This window comes from Zonotrichia leucophrys, chromosome 2, assembly GCF_028769735.1.
Source record: "Zonotrichia leucophrys gambelii isolate GWCS_2022_RI chromosome 2, RI_Zleu_2.0, whole genome shotgun sequence".
NCBI classification, from domain to species: domain Eukaryota; kingdom Metazoa; phylum Chordata; class Aves; order Passeriformes; family Passerellidae; genus Zonotrichia; species Zonotrichia leucophrys.
Genome location: NC_088171.1, coordinates 92,186,684 through 92,206,090, shown reverse-complemented (window position 1 = coordinate 92,206,090; position 19,407 = coordinate 92,186,684). Strand labels below are relative to the sequence as shown.

Genomic DNA, 19,407 nt, shown 5'->3' with positions numbered 1-19,407 from the left:
TAGATATGGTCTCTCTTTCAAATAATCAAGGAACTAATTTTCTCCTTTTTAGCTTCTTTCATTTTTTTCTACATGGGTTTATTCTTTCACTGTGCAACTGCACTTTTAATTTGCAACTTTAATTTAATTTTTTAATTAAGAAGGGTATGGAAGCATTACATAACATGTTCAGTGCAGTGTTTTCAATTAGTTCATTTTAGACTTTGAGATTAAAACCACAAATAATGACCAAGCATTTTAATGTGACTCCATGTAAAAGATTGACTGTAAGAGAAATGTCCAGGTGCCAATAACATCATCACCAAAGGGGTATAATCTGCCATTACACTCCACTTACAGTCCAGTATTAAAAGTGCCATTCCTGCTTCTCCTGAAGAAACACAGTGGAGGACAAGACAAACTCTTAGCAATCTGGTCTAGTGGAAGGTGTCCCTGCCCATGGCAGGGGGATTGGAACTGGATAATCTTTCAGATCCCTTCCAACCCAAACCATTCTACGGTTCTGTGGTTAACAAACAATTGCATGGAGTTCCACAAACAGTTTTGGCCTATCTGGTGCTCCATGATTCCCCAAAACTTTTTTGGGGAGGGTGTATTTCTGGAGAGAACACTGCAACCAGCCCAGCACTATTAGGAAATGTACTGCATGACGCAGGTAACGCCTGCACTCGGGCACGTGGCTGAGGCAGGAACACTGCCCGTCTGGGGAGATGAAGCAGCAGACAGGTACAGCTGCAGCCCTGGGGAAGCCAACCCAGGGAATCCTGTGGGATCACCTCTGGTAATGTATAACCCAAGCAGCACCACTGGCTGTGCTGCTCCCTGCACAGGAGTGTCATAGGTGGCATGGTATATCGCTAATATACCTGTAAAAGGCATTGTGGCTGATCCAAACCAGGCAGTCACCTGTGGGTTTGACCTTCTGGCATGTTGTTTGAACCCGGTGCACTTTTCTCTTGTGTTTTGTACTGTCTCCTTGGCCTGCTTTTAGAAGGAACTTCTAAGCGTACTTCTTAAATTATATTTTACATTTATTACCAGGCAGAAGTGTACAGCTGAGACATTTTAAAATAAAATGTTTGCATTTAAATTAAAGCTGCTGCTCTGTGTGTTTCTTGCCCCTTCCCCATCGGGGCCCAGCACTCCCTGGCCTCAATGGTTCCAGCATCCCGTCTGAACTGGTTCCAGCATCTGCGCACCCCTCCCTGTGTTTGCTCTGTGTGAAAAATGCCAATCACTTGTTTTTAAAATTTGAAAAGTTTAATAGTAATAAAATGGTTATAAAAATAGAAATATAATTAGAGTAGTAATAATTTGGACAATTTGGATAAGGACAATATGAGACAACAGAAACAAAGAGTTATGGACATCCAGGTACCTTTTTCTGGGCACCATAAGCCCAAAAAAGGACACACGTTAACAGAGGATTAACCCTTAGAAACAACAGCCTGTTGCACGTTCATACATCTCATACATGATGCATAAATTCCATTCAAACAAAGGATTCTGTTTGGTCAGTGTCAGCTTCTTCATCTTAATCCTGAGGCGTCTTCATGGCTGAGCGAGGCAGGAAGAAGTTAATTTCTTCTGCTAAGAGAGCAATAAATTCTCTTTGAAAGATTTAGATGTCCTGTGGCTGCTATTTCGCTGCAAGTCCTTTCTTAAAAAAAAAGTATCCTACATAGCATAGTTTCTATTTTAACACTTTTTATAACCTAAAACTACTTAAGAAAATTAATACAGCATAAATTTCTAACATAACACACATAATATGCATTTTAATATTTGCGAGAAGCCAATCATAAAATATGCATTTTTCACCCTCTGGGTAGGTCCCAGTATGCACCCCGAACCTGAAGTGGTCCCAGTATCCATCCTAAACAGGTCCAGGCACCCACCCCGGTCTGAACTGGTTACAGTATCCTCTCTTGGCCTCAGTAGGGCCCAGTATTCCCCTGAACTGGTCCCAGCATCCTTTCCTGGCGCTGCTCCCAGGGTTCCTCCTGGCCTGGCCCCCTATCCATCCCGGCCCGATCCCACGCTCCATCCCAGCCCGGCCGCTCCCGGTTCCTTCTTCACGCCAGGGGGCGCCAGGCTGGGCATGGGGGGCGTGGCCTGGTCATGGGGGCGTGGCCTGCTGCCAGGCGCGCGGCGCGACGCCAGCTCCCCATTGGGCGAGGCGAGCGGCTGCCCGCCGATGGCCGCCGGCCTGGGGGCGTGGCTGCGGCGCTGACGGAAGTGACGAACGTCGTGGGGGGCGAGGTGGGCGCGAGCTCCCGGATGCTGTGGGGCAGCGCCGGCGCTGGGAGATGTGCACTGACCCACAGAATGAAACAATAGCGCTCAAATAGCCAAATAATAAATAATAACTCAGCTCGTCCGCCCGAGGCGTAGCCCCCGCCCCCACCTGGTCGCTGTAAAACACTGTGTGAACAAGAGTTGGTTTTATTTTTTTTTTTTTTAATTTTTTTTTCCCCGGCCGCGCAGGATGAGCGCCGTGCCTGAGGAAGTTAAGGCAGAAGATGGCAAAGCGGAGCCCGAGAAGAAGCTCTTTTACTGCGATGTGAGTGGGTGTCTCTGGGGGGGTTTTCAGCCCGGGCAGGCTCTGGGAGCCGGGCCTGGCAGCCAGAGGGGCTCTGCGTGGGGGGAATGGCGGGGCCGGTGCCTGGGAGAGCTGGGCTCGCTGAGTTCTGGCTGCTCTTGGGCAGTCACGGGTACGGTGAGTGGGTCTCACTTGCTGCCTTTCCAACCTCGGCTGGGGGTCTCTGATGGGCGGCCGCAAAGGCTCCTTTATCTCTAACAGCTGCAGCTCTGGCTCAGAGCGCGTTAAATTTGTCAGTCCTGCAGTGTTTTTGTAGCGCTTGATGTTGTTTCTGGCTCCTTCAATTTCTGCGGCAGTACGTAAAGGAGAGACAATACTAGCATGCATTGCTTTTATAAAAGCTAAAGATAATAAGACATATTTGTACATCTATATCGCCCTCTCTTAATGATTGCAATGGTATATGCATGTCTGTGGATCTTAATGAAATGCATGTGTCTTCCTCCATTGTTTTTCTGCTCCCTTAACGTAGCTGTGAGTGAACAATGAACGGAGCTGCAGTTATCCCAGGGCGTAATTTTGCCTCTGGTCCTTTCGAGTTTCTGCACGACCATCCCTTTTTGCTGGCTTTCCAGCTTGGAGAACTGTAGAAAACTAAGAATTCAGAAAGTGCTGGTAGCAGAGAAGGGCTCGTAAAGCCTTCTCACCACCTGATTTGTTTAAACACTTGTTTATTTAAACACTTGTTTAAGTATTGTTTGAACAGGTCTGCCTACTATTTCTGGACATTTTAGTGGTAAGCTGCTCTCCTAAAAGTCATGCAAACTGCTTGAGCCAGAGAAGACCTGGAGAATTACACCATTGCTCTGTAGGAACGGATGTATTTCATATTTATAATTCACCAACGGCAGAATGTTCGTAGCATAACTGAAGATGTGCTTTCAATTTTTCTCTTTCAGGTTTGTAAAATTTACTGTATGTGCGCCATAAGTCTTCAGTCACACTACCGTGGTGCGAAGCATAGGAGGGTAAACTTTTTCCGTTTTTAATGTATATGCAGATTTAATCTTAATTCGGGACTTCTGTAAATTAAGTGCTTGATTTCACACGGCTTCAAGTGCTTATCTAACTTATTGATAGATTTGTAACAGTAACTTGCTGGAAATATTCCAAGAAAAAGATGACGTGGGTATCTCTCAACTCCCGCTTTGTGCGGCATGTAACTTGAAACATCAGCCGTACCTGAAGGTAAACGTGTGCTAATGGTGAAATTAACATTTGAATGACACGAGAGCCGCCAGTGGTGAAAGAATTCAACTTTGTGTTTTAGGATGCACTTGGTAAAAGTACTGTTCTGTCTTCCGAGTCTAGATAACTCACCTGTACTTTGAATAAAATGAACTTCCTCTTTATTTTGATATTAGCACCAGTCCTGATTTCCTGAAGGAGTTACAGGGACTTAACTATCAAGTCTGACACTTGTGTTGCTTTGAAGCATCATAAACCAGCAGCTCCCTGGTTTAAGCCCAAAACAGACGAAGGCATTAAATAATTAGGCACCGTTCCGTGAGGGTGTGTTTAGAGATGAGGCTTTTACAAATGCTGAGTGACCGAACCTTTGGCTGTTGATTGGCTGATGATTGTTTAAAATTCCACCACATTCTCAGTCTGTAAAGGTGAGACAGAACTCAGTAGTCTGTACTCCTCTGCTGCCCTCAGATTGTGTTGTTGTGGCACTGCAGAGCCTGCTCTGATGTTTTCTTAATGTAATGGCACTTTATTCTTCCTGGAGCAATAGTGACTAACAGCTAAACTGCCTTTCTCAAGTGATGGTGTGCCCTTTTCTTTTTTTATTTTGGGAATGAGGGCATCTCCCCTTCTCTTTGCTGTTGAGACAGATTAATAGTATTCTGTTACCTATTTGCTGATCAATTTAATAGCATTGATTCTTATTTGAATCAGTGGCTCTATTTTCTCCAACCCCTTTTCTGTCTCCACAGGATTGAGTCTTCTTGTTCCTCGTTTACCAAGTAGAAGTGTACAGTTGTATTTTGCATGTCATACCAAATGTTCCTGCTGATGTAAAGCATTCCTTTGCTTTTGTGGTTGTTTCTTTTTTTTTCCCCCTTAGCTAACCCTCTTAGCAATCTAATTATTGCTGGTTTTCCCTTCAAAAGTAGGAAACCCAGCATTTATTTTCTTAGAAAATCTGCATATAGTTTTCCTTCTGTTTCACACTTGGATGTATGCTGGGCTAAATCTCCCAGTTTTTTGTGTCAGTGAAGTCTTTGAGCTGGGAGCAAACAGGAGTAGCACAGGTTGAAAACTGGATTTTTATTGGGTGTAGAGTCATGGTCAGTCACACAGCTGCATTGCTGTAGGAGTGACTTTCCAAGCTCATATCATCGTTCTTTTCAGTTATCTCCAAGTTCTTTCTTTAAATGATGAAATCTGTTGTGTGCTTTGGTGGAAAAAGATGAGAACTCATAAGTTGATTTCAGGATTTTGTACCACTAAGTTTGGAATAGCTATAAAAGTCCTGAGCCTATGTTTCCACTGAATACAGAGTAGGTGTAGATCGTGAATAGCCCTTAGACTGGAGGAGTTCCTGTTCAAAATAATAGCAAAGGATGTCCTGACAACACAACAAAATGAAGAGAAGGTAGTAGTTCTTTTCCTAAACCACAGTACTACCCTAAGCAATCCCTCAGCCATTTTTTATGACTTCAGTCAGATTGCCTTTTTTATATCAGTTTCCCATTTGCTTTTAAAATGGCATTGTTAAAGATACTCTGCTTGTCTGCTACTGGAAGGTGTTCCAAAATGCAAGAAAAAGCCCTTTGGCAGAAGGACAGTCATTAAGAAACAAATGTAAACATGTGATACATATATAAAATTGGCCTGTGTTTCCTATAGCTGTTCAGAGTAAAATGTGTTCTTTTGAATAGCTGCAGTAGTAAAGCTTGGCTGTCTGACAGATTTGTGAGAATACTTCAGTTGACCTTCAGTGTACATGGCTATTTTATCTCTTTTTTTTTTTCTTTTTTTCCACCTGGATAGTCTGGTTAATCTGGATTTTGAATAGGTGCATAAGATACTTATTTAGGTTGTTTCTGCATACCTTTGTTTTATCTCCAATTTTTTCTAGTGCTGTTAGTTCATAAGGCCAGAGCCTTGTCAAAGGGTGCTGATGGCCCAAGGATTGTGTGGCTGGGGTGATCACAGTACAAGGCTGTGTGTACCTTGTGCATTGAGTGCTGTGTGACCTCTGCATTGTAGCACAATGGTGGGGTCCTGTGGCTTCACTGCACAGCAGGTACTAATGGGATGGGAAGTTGTGGAAAGTGCATTAGCCAAAATATTCATAGATGTGTGTATGATTCATGGCTCTGAAAATTGGAATTGGTTGATTTTGGATACTTTGAAAAAAAGTTCAATTTTAGTTTTAGCCATTATAGTAAAATGTTTAGGAAACAACATTTATATTAGTTTACTAATGATTTTAATTTAGCTAAGCCCGTGAGAGTAGTGGGGGATATCATGCGTGAAAGATGGGTTTGTTTGGCCTTTTTGTTTTTTTCCACAGCTGAGGAGAAATCTAGGTTTTTTGGGACAATGGTCCCCAAATCAATTACACCTATGGTGTACATACCTGGAATATGGTAGTATGTGATACAATTTATTCTGATTTTGTAAGTATGCTTTAGTTTTATAGCTCGGTCTGCTAGGGAGATCCTAGAGTGGAACACCTTTTTTCCATGTGTTTTGATCAGCCCTTTGCAGGTATGGCATCAGCAGAAGAACACTGCTTATTTTGTGAGTTGTGTTTGGAACACAGAGGAAGATTGTTCTGGTTCTATCAAAGATCCAAGTTTCCTTGCCCCCCTTCAAGTTTGGAGTTAGATAGGTAAAAATGCCTGCCATGTCCTAGAAAGAGAAAAATATGTATTCAAGACTCTACAGGCTCTTCAGAAACAAGTAATGTTCAAATCTGTGAAGAGAGCTGTTAGCCTTTGTCTTCATCATTTCAGTATTCTCATTTCTTGTCTCTCACCCCTGATTGTTGCACATCAGAACCTGTGGTTGAAATACCTGATGTGCAGACAACTTTTCTGTCCTTTTTGTGGCAGGAAAATCAACCATTGCTGTTTAAACATTTCAGTCATGCATATTTGTGTTGATACTTGGAATGCTAATGTAGCTAGTTACAGGAAAATGACCTTGCTGTTGGATTGTTTATATTTGGTCCCAAAAAGCATGCCATTGTGTTCTGCAGCATATCTTCTGTTAGTTCTCTTTCTCCACAGAGAAACTTCAATTGTGGAGATTTCTTTTGAGGGGAAAAGCCAAGCAGAAGACAAAACCCCAGAACTTGATTTGTTTATTATGAGTGTGAAGTATTAGAATAAGTAGAATTTCCATGCATATCCTTGTATATCTGACTGATATATTTAAAGATGGGGTATGTTTAAGACAAACTAAATTATGTTCATATAATACTTAACTATGCAATTGAAACTGTTCTGTTAAATAACCTGTGAACTTCAGTTGTGTAGGCAACTACCTTATGCAGTAGCTCATACAGACTGCCATGTGCCCAGAAGGTTTGAACCCTTAAAACCAGTAGTTTTTGAGTTTTGGCTTCTCAAAGTTAGACACTTTGCCAAAAGTTACTCTAACTTTTCAGTCTTAGCTCAAAAACAGCTGTTACAATTCCTGAACCAGAACAGAGAATAAGATTCTCACCAAATGTGTGAGAATCTTAATTCCTGATCTAGTAGCAGGGATCACAAGTAAAATAGACACTTTAGCTTCAGTTGTGAAACTACATTTCTGATATTAACAAAAGCAGTAAACCAGGTGCAGTCAAAGGTGATTGTCTGAAAATAGCAGGAGGAAATTCTCTTTAAACAGCAGCTCACAGTTGCTAATGTTTTCTGTGCTTGTCTGAAAACTTGGTATTAGCAGCTGTTTGTTGTAAAACTGGAGAATGAGTAACAAAAGCACTTGGAACAGCATAACTGTGAGGAACACTGTGTATTACTAAGCTTGTGAAATCCTGTTGAATTTATACAAAACCATCCACTGCCTGTGGCAATACCAGGACTTGGGTCACTTCCTTATTTTATAGCTGCCACGAAAGTACAGCTGCTTGGCTTCTCAGACAATTAACTGTTTTATCAGTCTTGCTTCCTGTTGAATTGCCACACCCATGTCCAGCATCTCTTCCATGCCACTGAATATTGAAAATACAGCACTTAACTCCATGGACTGCTCTGGACAGACAGCTGCTGTAGTGGTAGAATGATCACACTATTGTTTTATTCTTGTAAATGACAAGTTTGTGTTTACTTGCCAGAAAATTGTCAAAATGAGTCAGGATTGCTTAGCTATTAAATGGAAATTTAACTTCTTTTCTTTAGATTCTGCCAAAAAGCAATCATCTATTCTGGATTCAGCCAGTGAAAGACCCTTTTCCTGTTCTTCATGATATGAATGATCTTTCCTGAGATTTGGCTAGCCTTAAGGTTTAACCAAATCCACTCAAAAAATGATGGGGGAGCTGCTTTCAGTTAGTTTTTCCTTTTGGCGTAAGATTTTTTTTGTTGTTGTCGGAACTACGCCTTCTGAAAACTTAGGAGCTGTAGTCATACTTTAGGTTTTCCTGGCATCGTTCAGATGTGTTTCAAGCCATAATCATCCCTTAAAACTTCACTAAATAACAGGGTTTTCTTGAAAGTAACCTTGTGTTAACTGTAAGTACAACTCTGTCGGTACTTCCAGCTTTTGCAGACAATCATAAAGGCTCTAATTTTTCCTGTTTGACCATGGAAATTTTGGCCTGTAATGAAATTCATCTGCAAAGGCTTCTCTGGAAGTGCTGGATTTTTCCTTCAAATGATGCAGCACATTAATTTATTTTTCTTATTCTATTTTGGGATGACTTGCATCTTCATAATTAAAGCAAGAGAAAGCCATGAGACGCAGGAATCTCTATTGTAAGTATAATACTTTTTTCTTCCAGCCTCCTAGGATAGATATTGCTTGGGGATTTACTGTTTTGTTGCTTTTCTAATAGTTCAGGTATTTGTATTTGCCAATTTATGTCTCTAACTGTGTTTCTCTTTATATGCTGAACATTCTTCTGAGATTTGTCTAGTGAACTGCTGACAAAGAATTGTTTTAGAGTATGAAACCTTACTTATGCCTTTTCACATACAAATATTTATGTATCTGTCTAGTGGAGGGATGTATAGTCAGTGTTTTAGTTTCTCACTTTCTCAGGCTAAACTGTCTCCTACTTGTCTGTCAGCTTGATGCACGCACTGCTGAGTTTCAGGCAGAATGCTGAGAAGCTAAATCAGCAGGCTGACACAGCAGTGTTGCAGATGCAGCTCTACCAGTGCTGAAGCTGCTTGGCTGCATCACAGGAATGTTCTGCCTCTCTTTATTTTAGTGGACTTGGAGGAGCAAAGATGTATTCAAGGTGAATTCAGTTGTTGGGGTGTCTTTTCCCCAGAAACTGAGAATATGAATCCAGACTGTCAAATGTCAATGAAAGTAGAAGTTGTGGTGAAAGGTTGGAAATGTGATATATACTTCGCTCACAGTGGAAATGAAAATCTTGTTGTAAAGCTACTTATGATGACATACAGGAAGCAGAGGGATAAGCAGATGTGGGAATACTGATAAAAATCAATGAGATTATTAAAAACCAAATGGTTATAGTCAGTCACACAAGAAACAAGCGTTTCACTTCTACTTTATCTTCTTAGCCTGTTCTCCGAAGAAGCAAGGCTTACATTCCACCTTTATCATCTGTTCCCCAGTGTCTTTTGAACCTCTCAGCCTTTTTGAACCAAGGTGATCAGAGGTGCCTGAAGACACACATCTGCACAGGGAAGAGTGACAGTGTCAGTCCTGTACTGAGGGAAGTGCTGCAGGCTGAGCTCACCACTTTCTGCACCCTGAAGAATCAACAAGCAAGAAAGATCTGGGAAAATGCTGGTCAGAGCCCTTTCCTAAGAGACTGAGCTTCATTAGCTGCTCTCAGGGTTTTGTGCTGATGGGGGAGTTAGTGCAAGACATGTCATTCAAGTGTGAGAACAGTCATGAGATTTTGCCTCAGTCACCTGTGACTGCTGTATGGCAACGGAGCTCCCTGACAGAATATGAGGAGTTGTGGAAACTTCCAAGTCTTCTCAAAGTCCGGTGGATTCAAGTGCTACAAAATTGTATTTACACCTCAGTAACAAGAACAGATTTGTGTGGGTCTGGTCAAGGGCTTTTAGTGGAAGACATTTTCTACAGATATGTTTGAGTTTTGTGTGAGAAATGATCATTAAAAGTAATACTCATTAAGTGAAGAGATTCATTCTTCAAGATCATAAAATCTGGTTTTAGAGGAATAATGTATGGGATGCATGTGGCAGAAAGTGACTTGAATAAGAGGACAGAAGTTGTGGCAGCAAGGCTGTGGAAAGAGTGGTAACAGCAGGAACCTGTTGCAAATACCTATGGCTTTAGAAAACAGAGCTGTATGTACTACAGTCTCTGTGTTCCATGGAGAATTAAGAATTAATCCAAAGGTTAAGAATGTGTGCATGCTACAAGTACTGTATCCTTGGAAATGTCATGACTTGGAATCTTTCAACTGGGATGTGTCCTGCAGAGCAAGAAGTCAAAATATCTAATTAATCAAGTGAAGAATTTAGAAGCTTTGGTAAGCAAGTTAGCTGTGCCCTCTGGAGGAGTCTCAACATCACAGGGTACCACATGTCAGAAGCATTGCAAGATACGTTTTTATCCAGAAAGTTCTCTGCCTCAGGAATAATTTTGAAGCTATCAGAAACTTACTTCTAATAAAAAATTATTATTAATACTATTGATGTCTCCTTTATTCTGCTGTCTATTGCATTCTGCTTCACTGAAGATCAAGTTGTGGAAGGTCAATTTGCAAGCCACTGGGGGGGTTTATTTGTCCAAAGAGGCTGAAATTTGGTCTGATGAAATTTATTTGTATGTTTCAGTTGTGCTGCTTTAGATTTTTTTGCAAGTAGAAAAGCTGTTTTGTTAAGTAACTTTTCAGAGGTGTTGGGAACTATAATGCTGAATTATGTAGTCAGTATGTGTGTAGAACTTCTTGAACTTTCCCATGGACATATTACCAATTATATAAATAATTCTCCTTCAAGGTCCAGCAGATCCAGTAAATTCATTGTGCTCTGTCCCTGATACAAAAGTGTAATGATTAATTTATCTAGCCTTTATTTTTTCATTTTAAATAGCTGGGCTTTTTTTAATTGTTTGTAGACCTCTGAGATAGGTCTGAGGTAAGCATGAACAAAAATTATTAAATTTAGTAGTAAAGTTTTGTGAATGCACATGGGAAGTATGGATTTTTTTTTAATTACGTGCTAAACTATGTAAAGCTTGAATCTAATTTAATTTCAGTATATAAATTATTGATATGCTTTTGTTATTGTTGCTGGATCTGCAATCTTGTTCTAATGTTCATGCTATCAAATGTTCCAGTGAGATTGAAATGTGACAGCATGTTCACAGAGCTGGAGTTCAAAGAGCCAGAAAAAAAATGATGTGAAAGCGAAGGATGAGTTTTCTTGGAAGTAATTCAGGATGACACCTGACAAGTATCTGAAATGTACACTGTCTAAAAAGGAAAAGGTACTTCAGAGGATGAGGCTTGACATATTTAGAATGTTTTACACCAATATCTGCATTTTCTTCTTTGCTGCAGAATTAAAAAAAGTTCTTTTGTCAGTAGGGAGAACACCTCGTAAAACAAAAACCTGCCATTTGTAAACCAAAATTTAAAAAGACAAAGTATTTGAATTCTGAGTATTTCCAAATGGGATATGCCATACATCCTTTCTGAACCCACCAAAAGTTTCTTGATAATCCAGAAGTGGTGAGTGTGTGTAACCTGTGTTACTGCACAACCATGTTGACTTCAAAGTCAGTTAAGTGAGGAAATGCATCTGATTCCAGGTGTTTGTTTTTGGAGGAGTTCTACTTCCTGTAAGAAAGGTGACTTTCTTCATCACATTACTGTGTGAGTTCCCATATGGCAAAACTATCCACAAGCTGTTTTGTGGTTATGACAAAATTGGATATGTTGGGTTGGTTTGGCTTGGGTTTTTTTTTTTCCCCTTCAGCAGTTCAGAGGAAAGCAACACAATGGAAGGTGTGGAAATAGAAGATGCTGGAGTTCTGGGACTTTACTAAGAGTGTTAAATCAAGGCACAGCTGAGTACATGAATTTCAGTCATGTGATTCCTTTGTACAGTCATGTAATTGGACAGATGGAATACTTCTTTCAGCCCTTTTTTAAGGCAGTTGCCCATGTGTTCAGGGATAAGGAGTGGAAGGGAATGAATAGTAAAGTTTTGAAAGCTTTTTGCTTTGAGCAAGAGGCACTAAATGATGGGGCAAAGCCAATATACACATAGGCAAATATTTACTGGGCAGTAGCAAAATGCAGTGGTTTACTACAGTTAGCTCAAGCAAGAGGCATAATACAGAGTATGAGCTCTATTAAAGCCCTTTATGGACAAAGGGCTTAGTGGTGAAATGAATATGGCACAGAGGAGTGGGTTAATGAATTTATTTGTACAGCCTATGGAATTTTTCTTGCATTACAGTATGATGCAGAGGAAGCTTGTCCTGCTCTTTATAGCAATACAAATGGAAAATGTAATAAGGGATGTTGTATATTTTAGCTGCTGGATCTACTAATCTGTATTTATACCCTTCAACTTAAAACCTGTAAATTCCACCATGAGTAAAGAAAGCTTCATTATGGTTGTTCTGTAAAACATGGAGTCGAGGAGAGGATTCCAGGATTCCAGTTTGAAGATAAGCTGCAGTTGCTAAACAGCATTGAAGACAAGTTCTTTCTCCAGTGAAGGCACAGATGTGGTGGATTCTGCCTTGTGTTCACCAATGATAAACTTAGCAGTATCCTGATCAGCATTTCAGCTTAATATGTTAAGAAATTGATATGTTTTAACATGTCCCTCCATGCTCAGTGTCTGTTAAACATGGATAAGGATGTGTTTTTTGGATATATATCTACTGCTGAGTTTTCAAAGGAGAAGCCTGGAAGTTCTATTCTGACTTACAGACTAGAAGAGAAAATGTTTCAGAAGCCATAATAATAGAAGTATAAGGTGGAACATTATTTCAATACCCTTACTACTTTTGTCTTTGGGATTTCCTTGACATGGTGGAATCTGGCATCTTTGTTTCCCCTTTACTTCCCCTTTATACTCAAAAGGGAATCTGGTGCTGAGCTTGGGACATCCTTGTTGCTGCTGAATAGCTGAGCTGACAGTGTCTGAAACTGCCCTTTTGTTTTGAAACATGGCTGTTACATTTCTGGCAGTCATTAGGAATGTGTGTGCATTACAAATACATAAACAGATGTTTCTTCTCCACCTTTTATATGTTCAGCGCTCTGTAATTGAATATTGAAAGGAAAGGGTTTTTTGGGGAGTTGCTTTTGTTGGGTTTTTTTGTTTGTTCATGTGCATAGCTAGTATTTGGAACATAGTTCTTACTAAATAAAATAATCAGGTGGAAGAGATTTCCTGAGACTGATTAGGTGATTTCCTAACTTCCTGATTGAAGCAAGACTACAACTAGTGCTGGATCATCACTTTCTTGCTGAATCCTTGAACATGTTGACAGGCAGAGAGTCTTCTACATGTGTTTAATATCAGTCTGCTGTTGCTCCTCTGTTCAAGGAGGAATTTTATCCTAATATCTAATCTTTGCACCTGAAGCAGCTATTCCTGGCTGCTACTTTTTAATGCTTCTGTCAGGTTCCCACAGGGCTGTACATTTTGTAGCTGCTGTTCAGGTATCCATGCTATTTATTATGTCTCCTCTTCATCTCCACCAGTCTAAACAAGTCCAGCTCCCAAGCCTGTTCTCATAAATTATTTGCCATTTTGCTGGGCCCCCCTCTACATCCCCCTTGAACTGAACAGGAGTGATAGTAGTCATCCTTACCGGTCCCAGATAATGGGGGAGAAGATATTCTGCAGTGACTGCCCGTGCAGTTTCTGTGTTCCCAAGGTCCCACTCAGCTGAAGCTGTGGCATCAGTTGTATTCCCTAAATTACTGTTGCCTATGAATTTTCTGAGGGTGTTTTAAGAATCTGTAACCTGGCTGGGGATGCATCCCTGGGCATTGTGGGCCCTGGAATTTGCTCTTTGCGGGATTCTGCTGCTTACTGGACACCAGGAGGCTGCTTTGTTGATAGTTTCCCTTTGAGCCTGGCAGACCAGCTGATTTTCAGCTCATTGATCAGTCTGGCATGCTTTAGAGAACGTACTATTTTGGTTTGGTTTTGAGATGCTTAAGAAATATATTATTGATAGCATTACAAAGCCACGTGGCTAAGTGTGAATTAAATGTTAGCCTGGGAACATGCTGCTGCTGAATGGGAGAGTTCAAGATCAAAACTGCTTTGTTAAACATTTGTGGGCAGCAATGATCTTTACTTAATGCTTTTTCTTTTTTGTAGTTAAATAAAATTCAATCCCCCACTCTGCTACCTTTGGTGATAGCAGCAGCTATCACAATTTGATTTTTAGCTTGACCATATTTGTAAACTCTAACCACATTAAGGCAGAATGTGCTGAGAACTGCTTCTGGTACAATTCTCTGTAAATTCACTTTGTTCCTAGAAGTAAACTAAATAAAGCATTTTTTCACATAAGCCTATTTGTATCATACAGCATTTGGCCATGTCTGCACATGCTGGACCTGGCATCTTAGCTTGAGCTTCAGACACTAATTGAACAATTCTGACAGTAAGTAATTGTTCTAATTGGAAAATGCCTGGGGATCTTCTTGCTACCAGATACTTTAAAACTTTTAACTGAAAAATATGCATAATTTATTTTAAGGAATCAAGGGAGATATGCTTTCCCGTACCCCTTCCATTATGTTAATATTGGAGAGTTGTTTGCAAAATGTTTGTAACCTTGATTTTATTTCATTTATAGCTTTGATACCTATCTCTTGATTCCCTATGCAGAAAGAGGAATAAAATTTTTGTAATGCAACATGTTGTGTTTGCCATTACTGTAGAAAAGTTTATTACTTCAAAATTAGGAATTATGTGTGCAAATAATTAATCATTTACCTTACACTTTTTCCATCAAATGAGTATTAATCTATCACCTTATTTTAATCTTGATTGTTGTGACTTACAAAACATTGACAACGTCATTAAAGCGCTGTGGTTTGTGTGTCTGTGGATTTGAGGGAGAGAAGGGCAAGGGAGAAATTCCAACAGTGTAAGTGCACACCTTAACATTCATTTTGAAGCTCTGAGTGGTTAGGAATAGATACAGACCCCTGTGTAAAAGAAGATGCAGTTTAATGACTATATTAATTTTGTCTGAGACTGTTTAGTCTCTGAATGTTTAGACCAGAAGCTTTTGTTGGATATCTGGAACACAGATTGATTGTTGAGCATGATACTGCATAGTTAAAATAATTAAAATAAGTATCCAATATAAAAAGCACTTAAAAATCAAATAAACATTGAATATTCTGGTTTCTGTGACATTTGTGTATTTGGTATTTTGTGTTGTTGGAGAAGGGGAGTGGAGTGGGAGACTTAGAGCAATGAAGTTAAAAAAGAAAACTACCAAGATGGAATACTGAGCCTATGTGAAACTGCAAAATGAAGATATTGTTCAATTCTGTAATATGTGTCAGTGATCTACTAAGTACTTAATAAAAGCAAATGAGAAGAAGTAATCTGACTGTCAAACTCTTATCCTAGGTTCTTCGGCTCTAATCCAAGTTCCGATGAAGTACCGAGTGCTCAGACGAGGTACCTGAATATAAATGATGCCTTTTTCTCATGCAACCATTGGGACCATTGCTTTTCTTCTGTGCACTGGTTCATTGATGTAAAAAAAAGATCTTAGGAGAATAAGAAGTTACAAGTATTTTTATGGAAAAAGTTTCAAACTTGAGACATAGTTTCTGTCTTCATGATTATCTGACAATATTGTAATGAATCTAGCTAGTATTTTTTTAGTTGGTGAAGTTTTCAATAAGAAAATTTGCAGCATGCTCAGAGGACAGTGAAAATATGACAAACCAAAAGCTCATAAACCAAGAACAGCATGGGTTGCTTGCTGTTAAGACAAAAGTATTTAGTTGTGTGTTAGGAAACAAGAAGAAAATGGCTGTTACCTTGACCAAACCTGTAACTTTTTTCTGCATGCATCTTTCCATATTAAGTCCAAAAGATCACGTGCAATTCTCTGTCAGCTTGGAAATAACCAGCTCACACTGAGCTGCTGCACAGGCACACAAATTCATGCATTTCAGTGTTGATGAAAGTCTGTCTGTGGAGATGAATTACTGGACACCAGCTTGTTACATGTTGACTCTATCACATGCTACTGCTGCATGTCACCTCAGGTGATAGAAAACCCCACCAAAACAAAGATTTTAAGAAGACTCTGAACTTTTGGTGAAAGTGGGCCATATTGTTGCTGTGGCAGGAGGTGTCCCACAGGTATTTTGTAGCACTGTTATATTGCAAGAGGTTTTTCATCTAAATGGTGCAACTTAGTGAAGTTTTTGTTTGTGTTCAATTTTGGAGTTTGACTTGATAGCATAGTAGCACAGGCATATTTCTAATGGCGTGAATATTTAAGGATGAATATGAAATTACCTCTTCTTGTGAAGTTTTTTGGGGTTTTTTTAGCCATAACCTGACATCCTAGTGGGAAAGAATACAGTAACAGTTCCATGCTTGTGATATTTCTACTTGTTTGCTCTGATTTGAAGAAACTAGCAGTGTTAATTACTCTTACACAATTCATTGGTCAGTTATATGTAATTAGGTAGATGAATTCTAGTTCTGCACTTTTTTTTTTTTGCAGATTAAAAATATGTTTTTTAACCCTTCATCATGGTCTTTTATAATGCCCAACATTTGAATACACTTAGTGTCTCGTTGAGATTATTTTGCAGGTTGTTTTAGCTGAACTCTGCTGTTGTTCTAAGCTGAGCAGGAATGCTTTAGAAGTGTTTTAGGCAGAGCAAAAAGCAGGCTATCAAAACTCAGTGAGGGGCAAGATAGAGCCCTGATTGAAACACTGCTAGTTCAGGAATATACTGAGTGTGTCTGTGCAGCCTTTGGGCTGCCCAGAGCTCAAAAGGTATTTGCTGTATTAGTGAAAATTGTGGTTTTTGTTAGCCTTAAGGCAGTATAACTCTTGAACTTCAGACTCCAAACAAGCAGTCCCAGAACACTGTATGAGTGTTAGGTTTTTGATGGGAGGAGGTTGATGGCTTTTCTTTTTTTTTATGAGAACTGACACAGTGTGGGACATGCTATGCATGTGAACTTCATGCCTTTCCTCAGTAAACTGAATTGTGTTAGAAGTCTTGTTTTGCTTATTTGCTTCTTTTCTTAGAGACATTAGATCCTTGTGTATAAAATTGTTATGGAAGAGAAAGTGTTGGATTTTTTCTCTGGGGGACTGAGGTCTTGCCTGTTTTCCTTATGAATTTCAGAGTGCAAATGACTTTTGTCACCATTAATCTCCCATTAGAAACTTATTTATCATAGACATTATGTGTAAACTATATAATGTGTAATGTCTCTTTGTGTGTATTTTTTACTTCAGTGAAGAGATCATTCACAGGGTACATAACCTGTCTGAAGGATTTTGTGAATGATCCCAGAAGAGAAGAGCCTCTAGTTGGTATGGTTTTTTGTTCTATAAATTGCATGCCTTTGAATTTGTTACCAAATGACTTTATTTTGAAATAAAAGGTGGGATTTTAGTTACTGTTTCATTTTCTGTAATGTATTTAATAACTGACCTATCTCATACCATTTTAAATTTAGTTTAATGCACTGGGTATTATAAAGGCCTCCTTAATTGTTAACTTGTTCCTGGCAGAACCATTTAAGTCAAGAGGCTTTTTCCAGGTCACAGAATGGTTGTGGTTGGGAGGGGCCTATGCTGATTTTAACCCTTGCTCAAGTCCCAGAGGAGGTTGTCTGGGACCATGTCAAATGGCTTTTGAAAATCTTCAGGTGAAGAACTACAATCTCTCAGGAAAATCTGTTCCAGTACTCAGTCACCCGCACAGTCAGAACATGTTTCCTGATCTTCAGACAGTATCTCCTGCTTCAGTTGTGCTGTTGTGTTGCCTCTTGTCCTGGCAACTGGGCACCACTGAAAACAGCTCCCTCTTTGCACCTTCATCTCAAGTATTTATACACAGGGGTGGGATTTCCTCTTGAGGCTGAACATAGGAGAGATGCTCTAGTACCGTTGTAATTTTCATGGCCCTTCATATGCCCTTGTCTCTTGTACTGTGCAGTCCAGAACTTGACACAGCATTCCAGGAATGGCTCTACTGGTGCTGAGAGGAGCCTGCTGTGAGCACTCCTTGTGCAGCCCAGGATACTATCAGCCTTTGCTGGCTCATCTTCAGCTTGCTGTCCACTGGGCCCTTTCCTGCCAGTGTTCTTCCTGGCTAGCCAGCCCCCAGCATGCCCTGGTGCTTGTTCTTCTCTGATGCAGGACTTGGCACTTGCCCTTGCTGATCTGCCTGAGCTTCCTGTCAGCCCAGCTCCAGGCACTCAGGGTCCCTCTGGGTGGCAGCACAACCCTCTGGTGTATCTGCATCCCTCCCAGTTATGTGTCATCATCAGCCTTGCTGAGGGTGTGCTCTGCATCATCATCCAGATCATTAATGAAGGTTTTGAGCAGGACTGGCCCCAGTACTGACCCCTGGGGTGCGCTGCTACCTTCTGGCCTCCAAATGGACCTCATGCCACTGGTGACTTGTCATCAGTCGTGGTTCGTTGAGGCTTTCCATTTGGTGGGATATACAGATATTTCCACTCTGTGAGATATTTTTCCTCACTGTCCTTGGCTGTACTGGAAGTAGTGAGATTAATTTTAATGCTTTCTTTCTAACTGCTAGGTTAGAAACCCTTAGGAGAGTAGCAAGGCTGCTTGTCAGTGGCCTTAGTGTTCCAAGTGTGTCATGGTGGCCTGGAGAAATAGGTTCTCTGATGAAGGCCTAAGTAGCAAATTTCCTAGTATTAGCAGAAAATTTCTCTGTTTAGTGCATTGTCTCCACCTAATAAATTGCTAGGCTTTTTAACATTAATACTTTACTATAAGCATTTGTAATAGAAAACACTTTGGTTGCAAAAACAGTTTAAGTTCATTTGGTGATAATTTATTTTCAGAGTTAAGATTTAGCAGTATGATAATATAGCAGGTTTGAGATGGAGTTGAATTTTTCATAGCAGCCTGTATGGTTTGGATTTGTGTCTGAAGCAGTTTTGATGACACCCCAGTGGTTTTTCCTGTTGCTGAGCAGTGCACCTGCATCAAGACTGTTTTGTTATTCTGGGCTTTCACCCTTGAGTAAGCTCGGGGTGGGCAAGAGACTGGGAGGTGGCACATCCAGGGCAATTGACCCAAACTGGCACAAAGGATATTCTGTACCATGAAAGGTTGTGCTCAGTAATCACAGTTGAGGTAAAGAAAGAAGAAGGGAGGAAGCAGAGTTTAACTTCCAAGGTGGCTGTTCAGAGACTGTGGGTGGGTACTAGTCTGCCTGTGGGGCAGTGAGCGATGGGTTTTTGCGTGTTAGTTGGTCTTGGGGATTTTTTACCCCTCTTTCCTTAACTTACTAAACTGTCTTTAAGTCCATGAGTTTTGTTGCTTTTGTTCTTCCCGTGTTCTCCCCACCCTGCTGAGGGGTGTGGATGTGAGTGAGCAAGCAGCTATGTGGTTCTTGGCTGCTGGCTGGGATCAATCCATCCAAATAC

General features: G+C 40.4%; 1 protein-coding gene across 2 annotated transcripts in view; it reads left to right on the top strand.

The window, feature by feature from the left end:
* Positions 1–2,272: 2,272 nt before the first annotated feature.
* Positions 2,273–19,407, top strand: part of LOC135444273 (uncharacterized) — a 28,923-nt gene continuing 11,788 nt past the window's right edge. Inside the window, exons 1-5 of one of the 2 annotated variants that reach the window (XM_064705675.1) lie at positions 2,273–2,563; positions 3,502–3,570; positions 8,508–8,541; positions 15,367–15,417; positions 17,234–17,311. In XM_064705675.1, coding sequence (XP_064561745.1) covers positions 2,489–2,563; positions 3,502–3,570; positions 8,508–8,541; positions 15,367–15,417; positions 17,234–17,311 — 307 coding nt within the window. In that variant the 5' untranslated portion in view covers positions 2,273–2,488. The remainder of the gene's footprint in view (positions 2,564–3,501; positions 3,571–8,507; positions 8,542–15,366; positions 15,418–17,233; positions 17,312–19,407) is intronic. The other variant, XM_064705676.1, reaches the window with a different exon arrangement.